Source organism: Daphnia magna, linkage group LG8 (genome assembly GCF_020631705.1).
Source record: "Daphnia magna isolate NIES linkage group LG8, ASM2063170v1.1, whole genome shotgun sequence".
NCBI classification, from domain to species: Eukaryota; Metazoa; Arthropoda; class Branchiopoda; order Diplostraca; family Daphniidae; genus Daphnia; species Daphnia magna.
Window position 1 is genome coordinate 8,962,710 of NC_059189.1, and position 19,590 is coordinate 8,982,299.

A 19,590-nucleotide genomic window follows, 5' to 3' on the forward strand; every position below is an offset into this window, starting at 1 on the left:
CAGACTGATATTTTTAATCATATTTGTTCCGTATTAATGAAAAAAAGTGTAGATTTCGCCATAATACGCGCGAAAGTGGAACTGGCCGTTAGAGCAGCGCTTTAACAATGGTCCAGAGCTTTTAACCATATTTCTAGACGCCGGCGCCATAATATTCTCAACGCCGTCATTCCGAAAGCTGACCACCTGCTAGACAACCCTGAGGCCTTTTCTTCGGGCGAAACTATCAAAAATCTGTTTGGCCAAAAATTCCTAGATGCCATGTTTGAGCAAGCCAAGCAGGATGAAACGCTCAACAGAATTGAGTCAACTATTCCAAAGCCCGGCCCGTCAGGTGTGCAGACACGCTCAGCAACTAGGAACAGTCAGCGCATGGCAGTTAGAGAAAAACCCTACAGACATGGCACCGACCAAGGGAGTAGAAACAACCGAGGCTCGTCAAACAAACAGGATTCTCGGTATGTCGAAAACTGCCTAAATGGAGTATACCCATTTTTTCTATATAACCTTGGTATTTCATCGGAATCGGTTGCACTTATTGTGGGTTCCAGACTTAGGAAATTTCAAGAAGGTTGGGTCAGAATCACTAACGATTCATGGGTGATTTCCTTAGTTAAGTCAGGCCACCTAATAGAATTTACATCCACACCCATCCAGACAGTAGTTCCAAGCCCAGTGGCCATGAATGAGGAGATGAAGGCCGTCTGCAACAAAGAAGTTAGGGATCTACTTCAGAAAGAATCTGTTAAAAGAGTAGGCCTAAACGAGGTAGCATTTATTAGTTCACTTTTTGTTATTCCCAAAAAATCGGGGGGTTTTCGGCCCATTATAAATCTAAAGCCATTAAACTATTTCGTATCTTATAGCCATTTCAAAATAGAAGGTTTACAGATAGTAAAAAGTCTCATAAGAGAAGGGTACTGGTTTGTAAAATTAGACCTAAAAGATGCTTATTTAACCGTCCCTATCCACCCAAACCATAAAAAATTTCTTTGTTTCAATTGGGAGGAAAGTTACTATCGGTTCTCTTCTCTTCCTTTTGGCTTGGCTTCCGCATCGCGAATTTTTACAAAGCTTTTGAAGGTCCCTATTTCAGTGCTTAGAGGGAGTGGTGTCAGACTTGTCATTTACCTTGATGATATCCTAATTATTAATGAAAACAAGCAGGGGGCCAAAAAGGACTTAAACACCGTTCTTAACTTGTTTCAAGAGTTAGGTTTTGTCATAAACTGGGAAAAGTCTATCTTAGTACCATCTCAAACTATAGAATATCTAGGTGTAATAATAAACTCCTGTTTCTTATCTTTCGCTCTACCAGATCAGAAGGTAAAATCAATAACTGCGTTATGTAAACAGGCTTTATTAGAAACCGAGGTTTCCCTGAGGTTTATTGCTTCCATTTTAGGCAATCTTAACTGGGCTACCCCTTCAATTCCATTTGCGCAGAGTCACTTTAGACGTCTCCAACAATTCTACATAAAAAATTCAAAAAATTTAAAAGGGAATTTAAAAACTAAGTGTGTCTTATCACAAGAGGCGCGTGAAGACATTGAGTGGTGGGTCGCCAATCTCGAATCCCGGAACGGAAATTTTTTTTTTCCAGTAAGCCCCGATTTAACAATTTACCCTGATTCGTCTTTATCAGGATGGGGGCAGTCTCGAATGATATCAGGTCTAGAGGACCTTGGACCGAAACCGAACAAGATCTACACATAAACGAACTAGAACTGAGAGCTGCCAACACAAACTTCAACTGTTCACGGACTATGTTCCGATCTCACTGTCGTCTAAATCGGACCTTCTAGCGGGAAAAATCGGATCTATGTCCGATTTTTCCACAAGATGCCATTTTATATTCTTTCACTAGACGGCTCTAGTGATCGGACGTACATCCGTTCTCAAAAAATTTTGAATTCAAAATCAATGGGCATTATTGAACGGGCATTGATCCGTTCACGGAAACGCCAATTTGTCAACAACCGGTTTTTAAATGGCAAAAACAAAGCAAAAAAAGGGAAGTTCAATAGACAAAAGTATTTGTAAGCTGGTTGTACAAGATTTAAAAAGGGAAATTAGAAAAGAAAAATGCAAACAGCCCGCATCTTTTCATGCGTCGACCCGGGTATATAAGAAACGTGATCCGCCAGATCCCTCAGTCAACAAAAAGTCAAGAAAAGGTGAAATTTAATATTATTAAAAAATTAATTCACATTTACTTGTTATTCTTTTTCACATTGCAGTCTTCACAGGAATAGAAGTCCTTAATTGGACTACTGACTCACCTCTATTTAATGTGGGAACGGATGATTACCCTGCGTCATTTGAAAGTATAGGTTATAGGTCTACCTATTAAAGCACACCTATGGGAAAGAAGTTAATTTATTTGTTTATTTTTTATTTCAGAATCCTCTACAGTCCTGGAAAGTATTCTAAGAGATGTTCAAGAAGAACATCATTTCACAAACAGAGACATGGAGAACGAAGAATTGCTACGTAAGGAAAAGATTACTGTGAACAAGCAACATGCCAAACGTATGGCTCAGATATCCATCTACCTGTTGGATTTGCAAGAAAGGGATTAATTCCAACTACATCCGCTGTACAACCTGTGTCAAGGTTTATTGCAGCCAATGTGACATTGCTTTTCATACATCAACTACTCTTCCCAATCGTGACCTTATGCAGAGTACGAATGTGGTTAAGTTAAAAGCAAAAAAATTTGGGATGTCTCAGAATATGTTGTTGTAGTTAAAGGTAAGTAATTGATGAAATAAATTTCTATTATGACATAAATAATATAAATCGTAAATCTGATATGAATCTTTCCAGGTGTACCTGTTCCCTGCTTTGTCCCGTTGGAATGCAATAGTTGTCATTTAAAGAACTCGCTAAACTTAGAACCTTCAAAAGAAGTTTCAATGATTGTTTGTACTATATAGCGAAGGTGAGCGACAAAGCATTTTATTATATAATTGAAAGACAGTATCATTCACTTATTACTTTGAAATTTAGGCCGATTTGATCTCAATGGCGCATCATTTCGATGCCTTAATACGATGAAATGTATGTAAATTTCTCCCGGAATGTCTTCCGGAGAGTCTCCCGGAATGTCTTCCAGAGAGTCTACCGGAATGTCTTCCGAAGATTCTTCCGGAATGTCATCTGGAGAGTCTCCCGGAATGTCTTCCGGAGAGTCTCCCGGAATGTCTTCCGGAGAGTCTCCCGGAATGTCTTCCGGAGAGTCTCCCGGAATGTCTTCCGGAGAGTCTCCCGGAATGTCTTCCGGAGAGTCTCCCGGAATGTCTTCCGGAGAGTCTCCCGGAATGTCTTCCGATGATCCATTTTGCAGACAGAAATTAGAATTTTTTTCATCAGAGGAAATTGTGGTGTTTGTTCTCAATGTTTCCGGAATCATCAGACTGGTTGGAACAGGAAGAGGCGAAACGGAAGACGATGCAGGTAAAACTTTGTTAATATGTGATGATGCAGGTAAAACTCTTTTACTATACCATGATTTGTCAACCGGCAACATTTCCAAATGACTAATTGTCGAAGCGGAATGTGGAAGTTTTCTTTCAAAGGAATTCGGGGTACTCGCCGGCAATGTTTTGGCGCCAGGAATGGTAAAAACAGGAGATGGAGTAATGGGAGGAGAATAAGGTAATATTTCTTTAACAGCGAGATCTGATGATTGAACAGGTGTTTTTCCCCTATAACTCGATGTTTTCTTGCTTTTACAGTCTCTTTGGGGATTTTTTTCTACAGTAAACAATAAAATAATTTCACTCATTGAAATTAAAAAAAAAATTATATTATAAAATTTCTTAGCTAGGTCCTCTTTGTTGTAAGACTGGAATTTGTAAGTGTAGATAGTTTTTTTAGAGGGCCCGTCAGAAATGCGGTTGACTGAAACACATGGATTGTCTTCACTTACTAACTTAGGTAGTATGTATGAGAACCAAGCAATCACCAACTTTGGCTTCATTGGTGTCTTTCCGCCAAATGTTCTTTTGATAAATTGAGATGCGTACAATTTCTCAAGAATGTCATGCAATGGGGCCGTGCACATACTACGTCACGTGTTTTTTTCCCTTTTTTAACCATCTCCCCCCCCCCTTTGTCACACTCCGTAACAAATGGGTGCACCCCCTCCTTATATTACGTCACAATTGGCTTGACCCCCCCCCCACCCAAATAAAAAATATATATCGTGTTCGTTTTTTCTTTATTGAGAAAAATTTCTCCAGTATATTGTACATAAGCGGAGCGATCTACACAGTCAACTTTAAATTTAATGTTCTCCAGATCATTTTTGTGTGACGAAAGAACCTATAAATATAAAGAACAATAAAAATATTTATCTAGTTATTAAAGTAAATTACCATAATATTAATTTACCAGCCAATAATAATGACTTTAATTTTCTTCTTCTTCCCATGGCTGAGCTAAATGTTTATCAATTGTGATGATTGGAATGCGGCTATTAACGTTGTCTTCGGGTATTTCAATTCCGTTAAGATCGAGGTCTTCCTCGTCGAACCATTCTACATCTTTTGTTCCACTTTCTTCATGTGATACAATGATGGCCATAAGCTCGCGCTGTCTTCGGGCCGCAACTCTTTCTGGTCTCACTTTTTGTATAGACGGTGCTGGGTTTTTTTTATGCAGGACAAAATGTTTCTTCAACATTACTTTTGAGGCGAAATATATGTTGCAGACTTTACAGGTTCGATCCAGCAACTCAGATTGAACCGATGGACAATACAGATCGTAGGGTAGAGCTTTGAAAGATCTAGTTGACTTTGGTAAGATGTCACTCCAATTAATTGTTTTAGAAACAAATAAAAAAGGAAAAATGTGTGACTCTCGGTCGGCTCTTTCATTGGCTTTGAGACCGTCAGATGATTGAAGCAGGGGAATAGGAGGTGGCAAAAAACGGTCAGGTATCACTGAGAAGTAGGAACTTCTAGGTTTCATACAACATTTGGTGTCCATACATTTCACTATTTGGGTGAAATACTGACTTGTTCTTACGTGAACACAAAACCATTGCTCGTCTTTCTTCAATAAAATTTCATCATCCAGTTCAGAACTCTCGGGATCAATATATTCAGCAATTGTTGAAAATCCATTGATATTAACTTGTGACCAAACTTCCGCTAACGCTCTACCTGCGAACTCAAAATTCCGTTTTTCAAGTTCGGTATCAATCGTGTTTCCTTGCCCATCGAGGTGACGCCCAAAATGGTCGTGCGGAAGTAACAATCCAGCGAGTTCTTTGCTCAATGGAGCCATCATTCTTTCGACCCGGTTAAAAGCACTGCGACCTGGTGCATTGGTTGCTATAAAGAGGGCGTCTATATTATTTTTCAAAAAATGGTGGGTAGCGATGTTTATCACTTTTCGAAACCGCGGATTTTCATCCGGTCCTCCATCAACGGAGAAGATGAAAATTGGTTTTACAGTTTTGTCGATCACATTTCTTGTAATCTCTTCAAACTCCGGAATTTCAAGCAATCTTTCGAAATCCAATCCATGGGCAAAAGCGGTTGAAGAGGAATGCTTTCCAGATCTTACAGCAATATATGTTGGCCCGGAGTATCCAACCGCCACCGAATTTCCGATGTGTTGGAAACGAAAGACGTCCCCAACGGCCGACGACGAGATCCGGCCGAACAACCAGGATTCCGGCCCATTTACGGGAATACGATCTTCGGGGCCCCCGATAGGTGGCCCCTTGTCACCCGCCCGACTGTACTGATTCTTTGTGCCCTTCCCCCCCTGGTGTCAATGTCATATTTTGGAGGGGGTCGGGCCGGGACTCTCAATCTATCTATCCAACAAGTCAGTCAATACAGTCAGCGTCGCAATCTCAAACTTGTGTCATCAACTTTAATTATTTACAACTCAATTCGGTAAGGTAACGCTAGACACACGATTCCTGCCGAACATGGTCCTTCGAACCTTCTTTTTTTTAAACCGGTATATTTTTTGTGAAACTGACTGAAACGAGAACGCCTCTCGGCAAAGCGTTCGGGTCTCTTTGGCAACAAAAGACCCACTGACTCTTTCAACTTAAACTGCTCTTACTATCAAACTTTAACTCTCCCTTTAATCAAATTTCCAAAATTTAGTTAAGTGTATATGTGTGTGTGCTTTTCGACATTTCGTCTAGCCGTCATCGCCATTTTTTTTTAGAAACCGCGTGGCGGCCTGAGGCGTCAGAAAATCTGAACGCCTCACACTCACACACACACACTCGACTGTAAAAGCATTTCACCCCTTGCCTTTTTTGACTTTCTTAAAAGTAAAAACATTTGAAAATTCTTTCTTCCTCTCTCTCTCCCTAAACATCAACTTAAATTAAATTCAGAAAGTAAACAATTGATTAATTCTCCCAGCTCGTCTTGCATTAATAATTTTTTTTTTCTCTCTCTGCTTATTCCTGCATCAATTTTTCACTACTTAACCTTTTCTTTTTTTTTTCCCTCAACGCTCCACTTTAGTGGAGCTCAACGAAGGGCTCCCTTTTTTCAACAAAAATTAGGCCCGAACAGAAAAGAAAGCGGCACTTGGCCCGCCTACGAGGAGAGATTGCCCCATGGACGGGCCCAATCCGGGAGCCACTATACAAAAACACCAGAGAAGGTCAACGTGAAAGTCGGCGTGAAGAATATCGCAACCGGCCAATCATCCCACCATCCCGTCCGGACGATCCAATCATCATTGGCCCATCACCCGAACAGCGGGAAATAAATCTCCGCCGGGTCTTGGATCGAATTGCAGCTGCTGACCCTCCTCCAAGACAATACTTCCCGACACCGGCGGAGAGAGCCGAATTCGCCAGACAAATATCGGCACCTGCCACCCAAGACTTCCGGATCACCAGGGGGCTGTTTCACGGCCCCAAACAACATCAACCAAACGTACCAGTCCAGGCAGCCGCCACCGAAGAAAAAGGAGCCGTTGGCAGAGAAGAGAAAAGAGAAGAAGGTGCAGTTGGAGGTGAGGACAGCGAGGAGGACGAGACTCTGCAGTTGCTCTACGAGAGCCTGTCAATTGAAGAGCCGACACAAGCTCCCATCCCGACACCACCTAAACCAACAGAGCCAACACGGCAAGGCCGAGCAAGAGGAAGGGGGCTACTGATGTACTCGCCAGAGAGTCTCAGAAAAAACCACAGAGAGAGCCCGAGAGAACGATCCAAATCCAGGATCGCCTGGATTCGAAGACTGGCGGAGCAACCAGAAGAAAATTAGATTCCCTCCATTGTTCCAATCACATCACTGTATTCTAGGAATGTCGTCTTGTCGTCGATAAATACAGGATGTGTCTTTCTTCCACAAATTTACTCTAATACTATCAAAAAAAAAAAGCCTTCTTACATCAGTTGGGAGATAAGCAACAGCTGAACTCCATAACAAAAACCCTTTTCTTTTTCTCTCAGCAGACAGAACACAGCATTCCGGAAGGTTGGGTGAACTAGGGTCGAGCCAAAACTTAGCCGACCCGCCGCTCGTCACGCCACCTACTGAGAGAAGGGAGAGACGAAAAACTTTCACTCTCCAACAACAACGGCAGAGGCGCTGCAATCAAAACTTGAAGCAGCCACTCTCCAACAACACCGCAAGAGGCGCTGCACTCAGAACTTGAGGCAGCAACTCAATAAAAAAACACCACAAGAGGCGCTGCACTCAGAACTTGAAGCAGCAACTCAATAAAAAAACACCGCAAGAGGCGCTGCACTCAGAACTGGAAGCAGACACCTCAAGCAAACATCAACAAAAAACAGGCTTAACAATTAGAAATCAAACAAAAACAAATTAATAACTATTTTCTTCCCTCCAATCACACCCAAGATGACCACCCGAACGAACGAAACGTCCCGGAGGGCCATCAAGGGCCACGTCAGACGCTGGATCCACAACATCCAATACGACATCGTACAAATAGACCTAACAATCTACAATATATTGCTAGGAGCTGAAACCAGTCTAAAAAGCATGCAAGCTAAATACAATCGACTCTCAGAAGCGGTCGCCAGAGACATGGAAGTATCAAACGCGACCCGTGCACAATTCGATGCCGAGGTCGAAAGCATGATCACTCTGGAGGATGAGTGCAACGCTGCATACGTGATCGTCAGGCGAAAAAAGGATGAATTCAAAGCACTCAAAGAAGCTGAAGAAAGAAAACGGCAAAAAGCCGATCAAGACGCCATCAGGGCCCAAGAAAAGGCCGATCAGGACGCCATAAGGGCCCAAGAAAAAATCGATCAAGACGCTGCAAGAGCACAAGAGAGAATCATCCGTCAACAAGAATTTCAAGATCAACAGAACTTGTTCCGACAACTGATTGCCGCCATTCCAGCAGCAGCTGCACCAGGAGCACCAGCAGCTCCAGCCGCAGTTACATCGACTAAGCTCCCAAAACGAGACCACCGTTTGTTTCAATCCCCGCAGGTGTCAGCGATGCCGAGCAAAGCACCACACATCCTTGTGTGCCGAGAAAGATACCAGATTCGGATCCTCAACTATAATTCCAAATAAACCGGCCGCTGGAAGCAGCTCAACTACAGCGTGCGCAAGCTCCTTTGGTGAGATTATTCTCAAAACAGCAACCGTTTACATTTTAAGCCCATACGGAAAGCAGATCCGAGCAATTCTCTTCCTCGACGACGTCAGCCATAGAACATGGATTAAAAAGCAGATTTCAAGAGAACTTCAACTGAAGATAATCCAGGTGGAACAAATCGCGACCAGGGCCTTCCGCCAGACAGAGGCCCCTCCAGCAGAAACTCACAACGTGGTCGAAATGACGGTGCGGGGCACCTGGCCAGGAGCCCCAACGGTGCGCATAGAAGCTTTGGAGGCAACCGACAAAGTAGGAAGCACCGGCCCGTACCAAACTACAGAATTTGCAAGAAAGCTGTGGTTGGAAAATGAAAATTTGGCAGACGACCGCTTCGAACGTGAAGGAGGAGACGAGGACGTCGGAATTCTTGTTGGAATGGACCAAATGTTCAACATCATGTTCAACGAGCCAGCAATTACAAGCCCGTGCGGACTCAGAGCCTACAGTTCGAAACTTGGAAAGGTCATCGGCGGCCAAGAAACAACATCGAAGCAAAGTCAATCAATTGTCAGTCAACTACTAATCAATTCAAATTGCTCTCTACCACAGATCACCTCACAGCCATCAGAAATTTTTAACAGTATCCAATCAAACAAGTCGGAAAGCAGGGAGACAGGAAATTCCAGTCTCCTTCCACTACCAGAAAATTCTGAACAAATCTGCTTTCTCGACTCATCAAAAGAAAGTAAAAGGTTTGAAATGGAGAAGTTAAATTTCGCGAACTTAAACGACTGCGTTGCTGTGGAGAAGGACGATCAATTCCGCTCGTTCTGCGAAGAAATCACGCGATTTGAAGACGGCAGATATTGCACGCCAATACCATGGACGACTGACAGATGGAGACTGGAAATCAACCACCAGATGGCAGCAGTAAGACTGAGAAGCATGCTGCACAAGCTCCGAAAATCTCCAGTCGACTTGGCCAACTACACAAAAGAAATCGAACAACTCATAGCAAACGGATTTGTAGAAGATGCTGATTTCAATTACGATGGCCTCCACACTTATCTACCGCATCATCCAGTCTACCGAACCGACAAGGCCACCACAAAAATCCGACCAGTTTTCGACGGCGCCGCAAGATCCAAATATGGACCGAGCCTCAACGATGTTCTGGAGACCGGACCAAATCTTAATCCTGATCTCCTCTCGGTCTTAATGCGCTTCCGGATGAACCGGATCGCCTGGATTGCGGATATCGAAAAGGCCTTTCTCAACATCGCGCTGCAGCCCGAAGACGCTGAAGCTGTCAGATTTTTATGGCCAAGAAAACCGGAAGAACCCAACTCCGATTTCATCGCGTACAAATGGAAAAGAGTTCCATTTGGGCTAAGTTCAAGTCCATTCCTTTTAAGAGTCACTATTAACAAACATTTGCTCTCAGTCAAATCTAGATTTTCTACGACAGTCGAGCAGATAGAAGAGCAGCTTTACGTAGACGACTACCTCGGAGGAGCAGACAACGTGCCAACAGCCATAACTACGGTAGAAGAAACCGCCACGTTATTCTCAGAGGCCCAACTCAACATGAGGAGCTGGGCAACCAACAACAAGCAGCTCCGTGACTTTCTCACCGAAAAAGAAATGTCGAACCAGATTGTCGGAATTCTTTCACTCACAATAGACGGCCAACAAAAGGCACTGGGTCTTAGATGGGACACGAGCTCAGATTCATTTAAATTTGACCCTACAACTATAATGGAAGCAGCCGTGCAGATAGGAGAAAAAATCACCAAAAGAAAAGTTCTGAGCATATCAGCAAGGATATTCGACCCAATTGGTTTCCTAGCTCCTACAGTCTTACTTTTAAAAATAATTTATCAAAAACTTTGGGAAGGAGACATAGGTTGGGACGATGACGCCACACCCGAAGTGAAGAACACCTGGAGCAGCATCATGAAAGGCCTGAAGGATCTACATCATTTGGAGATCCCACGATGGATTGGATATTCAAAAACTTCCATCGTCTCCGCAGAAATTCACGTGTTCGGCGATGCATCAGAAGCAGCCTACGGAGCAGTAGCCTACGCACGGCTCCGGCTGGAGAACGGAATTCCTTACACCATCCTCCTTGCAAGCAAAACCAGAGTGGCACCTCTCCCAAAAAAGAAAGTAACGTTACCCAGACTCGAACTACTAAGCTCTTTGTTAGCAACTCGTTTAGGAGAGAAAATCCGAACCTCCCTTCACACCGAGTCATGGAAAACGACTTACTGGACAGACTCCCTCGTCACACTTGGATGGATACGAGGAGATCCTTATCGAAGGAGACCGTTCGTGCGAAAACAGGTGGAAACCATCAGAAAATTTTCCAACGCGGATTGGTGGAGACATTGCCCCGGATTGGAGAATCCAGCCGATCTCGCTTCGCGGGGAGCGCCAGCGCATGCGCTGGTGGAATCGAAACTTTGGTGGCACGGACCAGCCTGGCTGACAGAAGGAGAAAGCGAATGGCCGAATTCTCCAGAAAACCACTCCACCGAAACTCAAGAGAAAATCGAGGAAGAGGAGACAAAGAAAACGGCAACTGTCTCCTTTGCAGCAGTCGTCCCTCAGCCTGGGTCCTCAGAGTACTCAACCGTATGAAGAAAAGAACGCGCGACCCAGGACTTGAACTCAAAGAAGTCATTACAGTCGCCGGAAAAGAAATAACGATCGACAAGATAGTCACCGAAGAGCTGAACGAAGCGGAGCTAGCCATCTGCAGACAGCTCCAAATAGAACGCTATCCCAAAGCTTTTCGGACACTCCAGCTCGGACTGCAAATTCACCCAAAGGAGAAAATCGCATCGCTCCGACCGGTCTGGGACAATCGAGATCGACTCATCCGAGTCATTGGAAGAGTGGCGCTCGCCCTCAGGGATCGAGACATTCAACCACCGATCCTTCTCCCAGCAAACCATCCTGTTGTAAAAATGTTAATAACTAACAAACATGTATTTAATTCACACACAGGAGTAAAGACGACACTGTCAGAACTGAAAGAAAAATATTGGATCGTGAAAGGACGCCAACAAGTGAGAAACGTTTGGTTCGCCTGTGTGAAGTGCCAGAAGCTGACTTCACCTCCTTTCCGACAAATAGCAGCGCCGCTACCAGCCAACCGACTCCGCGATGTCAGGGCATTCAAAATAACCGGAACCGATTTCGCTGGCCCGCTGTACTACAAAAACGCAACTCCGAAAAGGAAATCCAAGTCGGCGCCATCCGTCGAACAAGTCATTCCGGAACCTCCACCAGAAGAAGAGAACCCGGATGCAGCGGAGCTTCCCACCGAAGAAGCTCCCGAAGAAGAAGACGATGGCGACCAACCGGATCCGACACAACAAGTCAACAAAAAGCAACCCAAAAGTTACATGTGCATCTTTACTTGTGCCGTGACGAGAGCGATTCATCTGGAGTTAACCAAGGACATGACGGCTCGCTCCTTTCTGTTAGCTTTCCGTCGATTCTCCGCCAGAAGAGGCCCAGTGTCAGTGATGTACAGTGACAACGCCCAAACATTCCGCTGTGTGTCTCGATATCTTAAAAACATTCGATCCGACCCATCCGTTCACGACCTCCTCGCCATGAGAAGAACCAGCTGGATCTTCTCTGTTAGCCTCGCTCCATGGTGGGGCGGATTTTGGGAGAGGATGGTGAGGAACACGAAAGATCTTTTGAGACGATCCAACGGGCACGCATGTCTCGCGTACGACGAGCTGGAAGTGAGTTTAATCGAAACGGAAAGTGTGATTAACGCGAGACCGTTGAACTACATTGGCGAAGGAGTGGACGATCCGCTCCCGATCACTCCGAATCAGTTTCTCAACAATCGTCGTTCAACTTGTTCTACGCCGGAGCCAGCAGTCAACCTATTGGCTCCCGATTCAACAAGTGAACTACTTAAGAAAATGGATCAGAACAGGCGTGACTACGTCAGCAACTTGTGCTTGCGGTTCGTCTCCGATTACCTGATGCAGCTGGATAATTTTCACGCAAAGGGAGCGTCGGGTAGAAAAATCCGCGTCGGAGAAGTTGTCGTAATCCACGACAAATTTTCCAAACGACTCATGTGGGAGACGGGAGTAGTTAAGGAATTACTCCCCAGCTGCGACGGCTTAGTCCGATCCGCGATCGTCAAGTTCCCATCCGGTAATTTATTAACCCGAGCCATTCAATGTTTGTATCCCGTAGAACTGAGAGAAGATCAACCGGAAGATGTGGAGATCGCAGACGGTGTATTGAATCCGGAGCCAGCTGAAGCAACTGCTCCGCAATTTCCAAATCCACCCGATCCGGCTCCATTTCCATTGCTTCCGATCGATCCAGCTGACGTCGAAGAAGATGATCATGTGGCCATTACGGCCGCAACTGACGTCGGCGAGGTCGAGGCCCAAGGCATGGGCTCTGGTGGGGAGTATGTTGGAAACGAAAGACGTCCCCAACGGCCGACGACGAGATCCGGCCGAACAACCAGGATTCCGGCCCATTTACGGGAATACGATCTTCGGGGCCCCCGATAGGTGGCCCCTTGTCACCCGCCCGACTGTACTGATTCTTTGTGCCCTTCCCCCCCCCCCCTGGTGTCAATGTCATATTTTGGAGGGGGTCGGGCCGGGACTCTCAATCTATCTATCCAACAAGTCAGTCAATACAGTCAGCGTCGCAATCTCAAACTTGTGTCATCAACTTTAATTATTTACAACTCAATTCGGTAAGGTAACGCTAGACACACGATTCCTGCCGAACACGATGCCATTTGATTGAATTTGAATTGCTTTGTAGACGGAAGGAATCAATTTATTTTTGCAGCAACAACCCAGTCATGGTCCGGTAAAGAAACACGGTACTCCATATGCATCAAAAAGGGAGTTTGTTTGTTAGCTGCAGTCATCCCGATTGGAACTCTAGCTTTGTCGTCTTGCTATAGGAAACAAACTTCAGTTGGACCAAGAATCGACGAAAGCTCTTCTAAATACTTCAAAGTCGTAGCGCAAAATTTTCCGTCGATGTGATTAGAATGACAATCGTTTTGAGCACGGATAAGTTTAACCTATTTTTGAAATCATTTAAATTGGGATAATAATACAGTTCAACGTTAAACTTGATTGCAAAACGTAGGAATTGTAATTATTTACCAGAACTGTTGACACATGTCGTTTTCCTTCTATTGAGGTACTCCGCTTTGGAGGTAGTCGTATGTACACTCCACTCCTGCTGATATTAAATCCGTCGTTCTTCAGCTGCTGTGTTAAGTCATCTAATGTTTTGATGCTCCTGTAGATATCTGCCTGACGTTTTTCGTGAGCCACAGATCCATGTACGGCAATATCAATAATCGCCTTTAACAGAAGTGGCTGATCAACTTCAAGTCTCGGTTTCCCAGGCTTATTCCGTATACTCAAAACAGTTTGGATTTCAGGATTTGTTTTGCAAAGTTTTGCCAACTTGATCTTTTTTTATTCTCGGGATTTCTTGGCCCTATTTTGATTATTTTTTTTTTCTTTTGAGCAATTGTTCTAACTCCTTCTTCTTTGTCTTTTTTTCTTTTAGTTCCGATTCTTGTTCTGTTGTGATGAATCCATTGGCTTTTCTATTAAAAAGACCCACAAGATCGGAGTTGATTATTGAAATTTGAGTTTTTATTTGCTCTTGAGCTGGTTTGGGCTTTATAACTGAAGGAATTGCATTTTGTACTGCTTTGGTCGAAGTTGCAGCCTCAGGAATATCTTCACCGGCAATTTCGTGCTCAAGAAACTGATCTGAATCTGGCATGAACTCCAGAGCAATTGGTTCGACCGTTAATGTGGTGTTCAATTGCGAATCATTTAACACATTTTGGACATTATTTTTCGTGCTTGTCAAGGCATTTTGCTTCGACCATAAATTCAATAACCTTCCTTTTTTCTTTAAAGAAACCGAATTCCATTTTTTAAAAAGGCAATCGACTTTCAGTTCCAACTCACTCTCATTTTTTATCTCTTTCCAAATTAAAACCACCTCCTTCTGACAATCTTGTATTTTTTTTTTTCGGAAAATGCCCTTGTATACGCTTCAAACAGGGAAGCAAATAATTTGTTTTTGTCCATTTTATGGGATCAATAAAAATTTCGTTCAGATTCTAACTACTGATTGTAAAAGCAACGTGTCTTTTTTTTTGAAAAATTAATTGGCCACCAGAGGGCAGTGGCGATTGTCAAGTGACGTCATTTTTTCAAGGACCCCCCCTCCCCCCATGTCACACCGCGTCACACTTTCATTACCCCCTCCCCCCTTTTCGGGTAACTTGAACTCTTACACAGTCAAACAATTTGATAAAAAAATTGATTTTGTAGATTTATAGTCTTTTTTGTATTTTTTTATTGTTTAACTGTTTCGTTTTCTTGACAGGTTGGTTGGGTTTTCTAGTTTTTGTGTCATACACATTTGTGCAGCATATTTTTTTTTTTTATTGATCAAAAATACGCTTTTTACCGCAGCTCCCCGCCTGGAAGCTGTCCGGGAGGACTTCAGACAGCAAGGCATTCCGGAACAAGTGGTCAACATTTTGCTGGCCGGAAATCGTTCCTCCACGGATTCTGCTTACCATAGCGCGTGGAAGAATTGGTCAAGTTGGGGTCTGGAACGGGATAAAGATCCCATGCAAAATGATCTAGTAGCAATCCTTGAATATTTAACTGATCTACACAAGGCTGGTAAGTCTTACAGCACTATCAACCTCCATAGATCGATGCTGTCAACAACCCTTAAACCAGTTAGTGGAATTAATCTTGGTTCAGACCCTACTATCATTAAGTTATTTAAAGGCCCATCCAATTTAAACCCGCCGAAGCCAAGCGACCTGGGATCCCGAAACGGTCCTTAACTACATGGCATCTCCAGCAGTGTTTCGGATTTTTTTTTTCAAATCAAATCTAAATCCAATCAAATCCAAATCCTCCCGGATTTTTAAGGGATTTGGATTTGCCTTATTTTTCAATGGCTTGGATTTGGATCGGATTTGATCCCCCCAACAAAAACCCAGATTTTTTCAAATCCAAATCCAAATCCTTTATAAAGATTTGTTTCGGATTTTTTTCCAATTTAGAATTTTTTTCCTGTACCACCCAGCCACTGTTTAGTATTTACCTTTCTTGTCGTCTGCAGACTCTGCACTTGATCCTCTTACCTCCATCGTGTGTAAGACCAGACTCTTTACCGTTTTATTAGATTGAAAAATTTCGTGATTTCGTCATCGTATGTTAAAACTATTAGAAGGTAAGGAATGCTACCAGTTAGCCGTTTTTTCCACTAGGCACTAGGCAGCCATATCTTTATTTTATGGTCACTAAAAAATAGTTATTGTGACTCTTGTACTTACATTTCTAATTTTTTTGGTATTTTTTTTTTAGTTTCATGACTTGCATCTAAATGCAACGACGATCCCGTGCCCATAAAGGGGCCAGCCTTACCAACAGGGCTAGCTCGAGTTCGATGCCAGAACCTAGAGCTGATAATGAAGAAGATGATTGTGAAACACTCGATGAAGCTTTATTAGGTATTTACAACCATCTTAATTATGACACGTTTAATATTAACTACAATTATTTTTATTATAAGATGAACCTGAGTCTGAAACTGTATCTGAAGCTGCACCTCAGACTCCAAAAGACTCGGTGCCATGCCATGCCATGCCATGCTGTCAAACAAAAATGATGAATTGTGGCTAACTCTTTGATTTTTTGCTGTTTTCACCATTGTCAGTCAGAATACTCAGAAATAAAAAGATTTATTCCAACTTAAGAAATCTAAAGGAACCTGTTATTATAGTTTTTTTTTAAATATGGATTTTGTAAGAAATCAAAAGTCGAACAGACTTTTTAGCAAAACTTCTATTAAAAAGTAAACTAATCCAATTGAGTCTTGGGTTTTTATTTGATGTTAAATTAGGGATTAAAGTAAAAAAAATTAAAATTAAATTTTAAACGTTTTTACCTTGACACAGAAATATGTAGAAGAATTTGTATGTAACTATGTGTTACATGTTGCAATCATAAAATTAACAATAGATTGTGAATTGGATTGGATTTGGATCGGATTTGGATCGGATTTGGATCGGATTTTCTCAAATTTAAAATAATTTGGATTTGGATTTGGATTGGATTTGGATTGGATTTTGCTGATTTTTTCGAGCTTAGGATTTGGAACGGATTTCAAAACACACGCAATGATTTGGATTTGAGTCAAATCCGGCAAATTTAGAAAATCCGAAACACTGATCTCCAGAAGGTTGTGATGACCTAGACTTTAAGAAACAATCAAGGAAGTTAGCGACTATGTTGGCCATGGTCACATTGTTAAGAACATCAGAAATAGCTTCAATCGTTAAGAATTCTATTTCCTTTCTATCTAATTCATCAGTCGAATTCTGCTTAGATAAACCAACTAAAGCCCAACACAAAGGGCCAACGCAGAAACTGTGTGTGGAAGCATATGAACCTTTGCCCAGTTCATGCACTTCACAATTATATTTATCTTTCAGATAGCCTAAGAAATAATCAAAACTCGCATTTTCTTTTCATAGGTTTGGTAAAACCGTTTAAACCAGTAACTGGAAACACAATAGGCCGCTGGATTAAACCCTATTTGAAAGAAGCCGGAATTGATACGAAAATTTTTTCCGTCCACTCCGCAAGAGGGGCATCGGCCTCTAAAGCCGTTGCAAATGGAATGTCAGTAGATTCAATCATACGCATAGGGCGCTGGTCGAATCATTCCACCTTTCAACGCTTCTATAACAGAGAGACCCCATCAAATACAGGCCCTCTCTCTTTGGACAATTTAATTTCACATTCAGTTTAGGAGTTTTTTTCCATAAAGCTTTAAAATCACCCTTAGGGTCGCAGCGAAATTTTTCATATAATTTTTAATTGCTTGAAGGATCGTTTACGATCCCGATTAGCAATTGTAATTATATGGAATAAATGAAGAAGAGACCCTGATGGTCTCTTTTGTCCCACCCAACATCCACCCTCACTCTCTTGCTTCGATAATTAAAAAAGAAAACAATTTTGAATGATTAATTAATTGTCTTTTTTACAGTGGAAGAGGCAGAGGCGGAAGGAGTTCCTATGGATACACTTCCACACCGAAATAAAGAATGGAAGCAGTCTCAAGAATATATATATATATATTTCGCACTTGCATCTACCTTTGGTCGCTAAAATTAGTCTGACTAAGGAAGCGGTTTCTATACCGCAAGTTAAAATTTTGTAGCTGTGAAGGGCTGGGAATAAATTCGTCTACACCCTTAGGGTCTCTTCTTCATTTATTCCGTATAATTACAATTGCTAATCGGGATCGTAAACGATCCCTCAAGCAATTCAAAATTAATTGATAACTATTTAGTTACTTGGTCGCACAAATGGCTGTTGTAAATCCCTTAGTTGTGGCTTTGCAGAACCAGATGCTTGGAGGTATCGCTCCATCCCTGCCTTTCTCAGTTGATAGGCAGATTGAACGGTACATGGATGCAGCAGGAGTTGAGAGAGATGAAACCGGGGTTGCCTTTGTTGCGCTGTCCCATGCTCTCTCAACCCTTCTACCGGATTGTGTTTCGGACATGTCGCCGCAAGTGTGGCAGTTCGAGTTTGTGCCCCAGGCTGCAGCGCAGGCTGCTGCTGCACCTGCTGCTAGGGCTGGAGCTTCTGCTGGAGCTGCTGCTGATCAGTATGCACTGTCAGTGGCTGGAATCGGGAACATGCCCGTTGCTGCAAATGATATTAAGATTTTCTTGCGGAGCGTGCTTGCTTCCCTTGATCGCAATGTGATGTGGCTTGTGACCCTAGCAGCGTGTCATCAAGTCTCATCACTCAACGCCAAGAATGTTGCTATGGAGGATATCATCGGTAACAATGTTTATAATGTAGTTATGAACTCAAGACACTCATACTGGTCAAGGGAGCACAACGAACTGATCCCTATTAGGCTCAGAGGGGTCGCAGCAGTGTGGGCCAAAGTCTATGGCAGGGATTATGGAGAGTGGAAGCAAGGAGAGGCTGGGTTGAACTCTCTGGCTCCAAATGAGGTGCTAATGTGGAGATCCATCTTAACAAAGATGAAGTCTTTCGCAATCAACCAGGATCATGTGAATGAGGCTGAGGATGAAGGCCAGCTTGCTACATTGATTCCAGTCGGGAAGAGGTTTCTGTAACCCTCTGATGGACGGGGGAAATACCTCTAATCAGGTGCCTTCAGGGGGGATGGCTTTTGCTGATTGGTTGGATCTCATGGAGAATAGTCTTAGTGACCTTACACGAAGGCTATTTGGAACTTCTTCCCTGAATACCTCTGTATCGAGTTCATCAACTATTTTCCATACTCCGACTTCTCTCCTGCTCCACGTCTCGCGCCCAACTGCAGGTCTCTTCTTCCCCAACGAGTCTCGATGGTTCGCCACCTAGCGGTCGGGATGGAAACTATCCGTACCGCTACACTATCAATCAATTGCCAAAAAAAATACAAAAAATAATTACGAGTTTGTGGATGAAAATGACGAAGAGATTTCCCATTGCTTTGCTATGGTTCCCATTGCCGTTCCCATTGCTATGGTTATATACTTATATTCAAGCAAAAAATGTTGAAGTGATTTTGATTTTGATTTCGAAATCGATTTAAATCGCGATTTGAATCATTTTTTTCATGATTTTGATTTATGATTTAAATTGTGATTTAAATCAATTCTAGAAAATGATTTTATTTGATTTAAGATTTAGATTTTAGCTATTTTGGCGAAATGATTTGATTTAGATTTAAATCTTTTTTTCATTTGATTTTGACAACACTGATTCTTTTAAATTTTTTTGAAAATTTTTTTGATTGGATTTGGATTTGAATGATATGGGTTTAACCAAAATTAAATCATTTTGGATTGATTTGGATTATATTTGGATTTGATTTGGATTTGAAATTTTAGATTATTTTTACGAAATGATT

At 42.6% G+C, this 19,590-nt stretch overlaps 3 protein-coding genes across 3 annotated transcripts; all 3 read left to right on the top strand.

Moving 5' to 3' along the window:
• Positions 1-5,790: 5,790 nt before the first annotated feature.
• LOC123475568 lies at positions 5,791-7,259 on the top strand. The gene is made up of 2 exons (XM_045178439.1): positions 5,791-5,844; positions 6,507-7,259. The coding sequence occupies exons 1-2, from the start codon at positions 5,791-5,793 to the stop codon at positions 7,257-7,259; spliced, it is 807 nt and encodes a 268-aa protein (XP_045034374.1).
• Positions 7,260-8,814: 1,555 nt separating this feature from the next.
• LOC123475569 lies at positions 8,815-11,220 on the top strand. The gene has a single exon (XM_045178441.1). It carries the CDS (start codon positions 8,815-8,817, stop codon positions 11,218-11,220), a length of 2,406 nt encoding a protein of 801 aa, XP_045034376.1.
• Positions 11,221-12,527: 1,307 nt separating this feature from the next.
• On the top strand, positions 12,528-13,183 carry LOC123475234. The gene is made up of 2 exons (XM_045177648.1): positions 12,528-12,768; positions 12,811-13,183. Exons 1-2 carry the CDS (start codon positions 12,528-12,530, stop codon positions 13,137-13,139), a joined length of 570 nt encoding a protein of 189 aa, XP_045033583.1. The 3' UTR covers positions 13,140-13,183.
• The last annotated feature ends 6,407 nt before the right edge of the window (positions 13,184-19,590 follow it).